At 47.3% G+C, this 6,515-nt stretch overlaps 1 protein-coding gene across 1 annotated transcript; it reads right to left on the bottom strand.

Annotated features, from left to right (window-relative positions):
* Positions 1–2,774: 2,774 nt before the first annotated feature.
* Positions 2,775–3,823, bottom strand: LOC102500223 (transmembrane protein 185B-like). The gene is given in 2 exon segments (XM_014590972.1): positions 2,775–3,607; positions 3,610–3,823. Coding segments are annotated over 2 exon segments (1,047 nt in total).
* Positions 3,824–6,515: the final 2,692 nt, after the last annotated feature.

Raw genomic sequence — 6,515 nt, forward strand, 5'->3', positions numbered from 1 at the left:
AGATCATAAGAAAGGAAATTTTGGGAAAAAAATAGAGAGGTAAGACATTTGAGGGACACAGATATAATTTATTATTTGTTGATGAGGACATGTATAGTAGTCTCAACGGGGCTGGACGGAGGTGTATATCATGCTGGGTAAAGTCTCTTTACAATCTAAATGATGTATAGCGATTAAATGTATAAATAATAATAATAAAAAAAAGAAAAAGTAGGTTGTACTTGATTAGAATTTTGCAGAGGAAATGTGTGGTGGTAATGCACTGCTCAAGAGAGGCTGGATCCCACATGGCGACCGTGGTTTGAGCTCCCTACCAGGTGAGCCTGAAACATGCCAGGCATGCGCATGAGAGTCCGTAATCCAACAGGTGGAAGAAGGGAGGAAGAGTTTTATGGCTTGACCTGGTCCTGTGTTCACACCTTTTCTCTTTTTCTTTCTCTTGTACTCTGCCATGAATAAAGGGGAAAAAAAAAAACTGTACGAAGAGAGATTTGGAAGCTTTTCCTCATTGTTCTAAACTAAGTCATACTCTTGTAACAGACAGACCTTAGCCCAGGAAGGGCTGTATATTGGGAACAGAAATCCACCCCATGTATGGACAACAAATTCTTTTTTTTTTGGAGATGTTCTTGCTATAGGACGTGTTCGCTTGCCAGAAAGACAGAGAGAGACAGAGAGACAGAAAGCGAGGAATCACCCCCAGGGAGGATGGCCATGCTGCAATCCATTCTCCTCTTGGGATCTTGGGCACGCACATGCACAAGCACCCGACATGAGTTTAAGCCACCAGGTCTGGGACTCAAACTGTGGTTGACTACATGGGAGTCCAGTGACATAGCCAGTACGCCAGCTGCTGGTCCCGGACAAGAAGTTCTTTTTACAGCTCCTGAGAAGAACTCCAAGTTTCCCCTCCATAAATGCGTAAGATTCTTATCCTTTCCCTCCACCCAAATGTACGTCGCTTGAATAAACTCCATTACTTGTTGATTTGGACTGCCCATCAAACAGATTGAAACAAAGAAAACTCGGGCTTCTCTGCAAACCTTTGTTTGGGAATACCATCTCAGTGTCACTTCATCCCACCTTTTGCACACGGCTACTCATTGTCAAGGAAGTGGAGAGGCGCAGATACTTTGGGGAGTTCTATGCTGTTTCATGGGAAGCGCATTTCCTAAACTACTAACAAAGTAATTAAACAGTCAATTACTTTAGCTACAGTGAAATTGCATAGCTAAATTAATATAAACTAGGGGAAAGTGAAGACTTAAGACAACATGATTTCAGAGCCTACTTAATCCTTTAACAATCAATGAATTAGCCATTATTTCACAAAGGGGCCATTTTGTGGATCCAATTGGCAATGATTTTCTGTAATGGTTTTTCTGGAAATTCCACTTTCCATTTATCAAGTCAGAAATTTCAGATAGCCTATAAAGATGAGGGGACTTCAAAAAGTTCATGGGAAAATGGAAGTATTTTTTGGGTGCAAAAATTTTGCAAAACATTTTGAAATCTACGTACAACTTTTTCTTAATTTTTTTTCTTAATTTTGCCAGAGGATATGTATACTTGAGAGAGAGAGAGAGGTGGTGGGGGGGCAAGGAGGAGAGATAAAGCAGTTCTCCATGGGGAATGGCCATAATGTAATCTCTTCTCCTCCATGTCTTTCTCCTTCCAGAATTTTGGGAACGTACACACACATGGCTAGCGTACCTCTTAAGTCCTCAGGTCTGATATTTGCTTTTTTTTCCCCAATCTTTAGGGACATCTGTGATAGATATACATCGTCACATACAAACTTAAAAAAAACCTTTTAACATAATATATGGTACTGCAGAGAACTAAAATCCAACGTATTACATTGCTAAAATATTCATATAAATACTACATATGCGTGGATTCACTCCATTAGAAAAATTCGATATTAAAGGCCAGTATCAGCAAATCCTAAAGGAAAACGATTCTAACAGTAGGAACACTAAAACCACTTTGTGGTTTATAAACAAGTGGTGGGAAAGGGAATCCTTTACGTTTTCTATTATGTCACAACAGGCACAATCTGAAATACAATTAGGGACTGGCAGTATATAAAAATATCTTTTTAAATAATACTTTTTAAATTTTTTATTTATTTATTTTTGGAGAGATTTTTGCTATAGGGCACGTGTGCTCGCCTGACAGACAGACAGAGACATAGAGCTAGAAAGTTGTACGTAGAGCTAGAAAGCACGAAATCACCCCCCAGGGGGGTGGTCACACCACAATCCCCCATCCTCCATTCTCCTCTCGGGATCTTGGGCATGCATGCACACGCGCCCGGCGTGAGTTTTAAGCCACCAGGTCCAGGACGCAAACCGCGGTCGACTGCGTGGGAGTCCAGCGACACAGCCATTACGCTAACTGCTGGTTCCCAATACTTTTGATATAATAGCACTTACAAAAACAGCTAGGTAGTTATTCCTTCTGAAGACCCACTAAAACAATTCAACTTACTGCCCCCAGCTAGCTTTTAAAGCACTAATCTGGAAAGCAGGTTCTCACACTTGTACACACCATGTGCACTTCCACGCACCTGCAACCGCACAGTAATATAACCTCCTACATCTACAGGCATACTGATGAGTCAGTGATAGTCATCAATCTCAAACAGGGCATGAGAAGAGGATGTTTGGAGCCTGCTCCAGGTTTGGGATGGATGAACAGAGGCAGAAGCAAGGTGGAATCTACATGTGTTGTTTTTCATTCCACTAGTGGGCACTCCCTGGAAGAGGAGTTTAATCTGGCATATCAATATTTAACTTGGGAGGCGGGGGGGGACATATTTTCTGGGGCTCTTGAGTGATAACTACCCTGGCCTTCTTTCCAAACATCGGAGCAATTTTTGGAGCTTCTGGAACTGGTTTCTCTTCAGCATCTTCACTATCTTCATGATGGAGATCATACGATATGTTCCCATATTCTCTTAAAAATGGGAAAACTTCAAGCAGAAACTGGCAGAAACCTCTGTGAACACCGAACCACCAATGATTGCTCCCCTTCCGCCTAAAGGTCGTGGCCATTAAAGTTATCAACGAAAGCCAAAGGGGGACAAACATGGAGATATAGGAGAACGTATTGTGGCCAACCAATCTGTGCACCAGCAGGACCACAAGCAGGGGCACGACAATCGTTATCCAGCTGATGGCCATGGTCATGTGTTTTCTCCGCTGTTCCGCAACCACATCCGGGGACCTCAAGAACAGCAAGGACCAGACGATGTAGTAGGGGACCACCAGGCATAGGAACGACATGAGGATCCACAGGGGCACGAACACCACCAGCCATGGCCAGTGGATAATCCTGTCCAGCCTTAGGGCGATGAAGAAGAACTGCAGGATGTTCACCGAGCACAGGATCTCCAGCTCTAGCGACCTATCATGCCGGAAACCCCAGACACAGGCGGCCACAGACACAGGGGACACAAAGAAGAGTGGCATGAAGACCAGCAGCCAGAAGTGGGTGCCTCTCTGCACGCTGTCGCAGACCAGGACCTTGAACAGGAGCAGTAGCAGGTGGATGCCCACAGCGATCAGCATGGCCTTGAACTCCATGCAGGCCTCCCCTTGGTGTGGTAGCGAGGGTTGCAGGCCCAAACGCCAGCGCCCACCAGGGCACCCCCGATGGCCAGTAGCTTCCACGACCATATAGGAGCGAAGGCGGCCCAGTAGCTCCGCTGGATGATGCCGACCAGGCGGAGGGGCAGCAGCTCTGAGAAGAGCAGCAGGCAGGCGTAGACGAGGAACTTGCTCGGGTTGAAGTCCTGGAACAGACCCCTGGGGTTCATGGCAGAGGGCTTGTTCCTCCGCGACCCTAGGCGCCTGCGTCTTCACCCCGGGGCTGGGGTCTGCCCTGCCCGGACTCTAGGTGGACCTCGGCCGGGGCAGCCGGGAGTAGCTTCCGAGCGGCGGCACGGAGAGGCCAGAACACGTGCGTGTGCGGTCATGTGTCCCGGTAGAGGCCAGAACACGTGCGTGCGCGGTCATGTGTCCCGGTACAGGCCAGAACACGTGCGTGCGCGGTCATGTGTCCCGGGAGAGGACAGAACACGTGCGTGCGCGGTCATGTGTCCCCGCCAGAAACGCTAGGCGCGGCGTCCACCAGTGGGGGGCGCTGCTTCGGCCTCGCAGCCGTGGCCGCCACTGCGCTGGGGGACCTTGCCACTCGCCTTCATTCGGTGCTCATCAGGGAGGCCCCTACTGCCCTCGGCCCTCCCGTCAGGGAGGGCATGGGAGCGCTGCCGACTCCCAGGCCGGCCCTGTTGGCAGCGAGTAGGCCACGACCTCAGGCGGATGCTTCCTGAAGGCGGCGCGAATATGGAGGCGGGAGTCCTCAGGTCTGAAATTGGCACCATTGTGGTTGGTCTTGCAAAATCCAGCTCCCCTAACCACTGGATGTGGAGCTGACACCATGGTTTTCTCATCGTACACATTTTCCGTGAACTTTGTGAAGGCCCCGTGGATAGTTCACCTGTGGGGATGTGCTCATTTATTTCTTTTTTAGTTTATTTATTTGTTAGAATTATTTTATTTAACTATTTATTTATTTTAATTTGACCAGAAAGGGACAAAGTGAGAGAGAGAGAGAGAAAATGAGAAAGAAAGTTGCCAGGTCTGGGACACGAACCCTGAACCACTGCATCACCTGCCTACCCCGTGCTCATTTTATTTCTGGTTTTGACAAGAATGGACATATTTTGGAAAAGCATAAAGATGCTCACTTTCAGGGCCAGCCTTCCAGTCTAGTGGTTAAGGAAGCCGGATCTAACATGGCCACCTGTAGTTCGAATCCCAGCTGTGGTAGCTTGAAAAACGCTCGGAGAGTGTGTGCCCAAGATCCTGACAGGATGGAGAAATGGAGGAGAAGGAGTTGCAGCGAACAGTGCCCCATTGGGGGTGTTTTCTTCTTCTCTGTTTCTTTGGTTCTCTCTGGGGAGTGCATGTGCCCTCTGGCAATTAAACAAAAATGCTCACCAAAACACTGGGAAGGGTACTGACGTAAGCTCTTCAGTGCTATGGGTGCCCTCACAAGAATTTACTGGAATTATGAAGGGCAAGGAAAACCTTCAGGACTCCAACTAAGGCTCAATCGTAGAACTAGAGTAGGCCAAGACTAACATAATTGACTATTTATATAGACATGTCTTTCAACCCTCATGGTTCATTCATTCTAAGTGAGCTAAAAGCTGTCCAGGTCGAGGCATAAAGAATAAGGTGATTTCGATTGACTTCTGAACAATTAGTGAAATTCGAACACCCCGTTTTTGGTACCAGTGAGTTCTCTCAGTAAGTGCCTAAAACAATGGCTGGAAGTTTACCTTAGATTTTTTTTTTTAATGCCAAAAGGCTTGCACTTTGTGTGTGTGTGTGTGTGTGTGTGTGTGTGTGTGTATGTGTGTGTGTGTGAGAGAGAGAGAGAGAGGAAGAGAGAGAGAGAGAGAGAACTCCCTCAATGGGGCAGTGGGCCTGGTCTTGCCTCAATCCTTTCACCTCCAATTCCCATTCTGTTAGGATGCTGACATGTTTTCCAAGCCTCTGGGGCTGGGACCCAAACTCTGTGCTATGGGGCTGGCCTTTCTGAGATTTTTAAGTTACTCAGAGCAGGGGTGGGGCTGCTGACTTTGGGTGCCTTTAGACCCACTCTCTGCCCCCTGGAGGGCTTGGGACCTGAGAAACAGGACCCTAACAACAGGCTCCCTTCTCTGGCCTTCTTGCGGGAGTCAGTCAATGGGAGGCACCAATGCGAGCCCGGAGCGTGGAGGACAGGGAGGTCCGGGCTTTGTCCCTGCTGGGATGTGCTGGATTGACATCCTCCAGCCTCCCCTGCCTCTTCAGGGGCTAGCGGCTCCCAGTGTTGCTAAACCAGGGCATTTCTCTCTGTTTTGCTGGTTTCCCTAGCATCCCTGTAAATAGCCTCTTAATGAAACTCCCCTCAAATCACCAGTTAGGCTGTCCCTCTGTCTCCTGGGTGCTGACTGGTTCCTGTTGGGCTCTGAGCTTTACACATAGCACAGCATGCGATAAAGGCTTGTTTAATTCAGTTACGTGGAGTGGTTGAGCTATTCTAGTTTTTCTTTTCTTTTTTTTCTTAAAGGAATTATTTATTTAATTTTATTTATTCATCCATTTATCTTAATTCGCCTAGAGAGCGACAGAGAGAGACAGAGAGAGAGAGAGAGAGGAGAGAGACAGGGAAGTGAGAAAGCAAGCCACCAGGTCCAGGACTTGAACCATGGTCAGTCATGTGGGGAGTATCCAGGGCCTTAACCACCATGTCACCTGCTAGCCCCCTAGTTTTTCCTTTTTATCCCCTTTCTTTTAAGAATTATTTAATTATTTCCATCGGTTGTTATTATTATTATTTCTATTTTGACCAGAGAGAAAGGGAAAGCGAGAAAGCAAGCCACCAGTCTAGGACTCGAACCACAGTTGGTCATGTAGGAATCCAGTGTTTTCAACCACCATGCCACCTGCTGGTCC

This window comes from Tupaia chinensis, unplaced genomic scaffold, assembly GCF_000334495.1.
Source record: "Tupaia chinensis unplaced genomic scaffold, TupChi_1.0 Scaffold000048_1, whole genome shotgun sequence".
Lineage (NCBI taxonomy): Eukaryota > Metazoa > Chordata > Mammalia > Scandentia > Tupaiidae > Tupaia > Tupaia belangeri.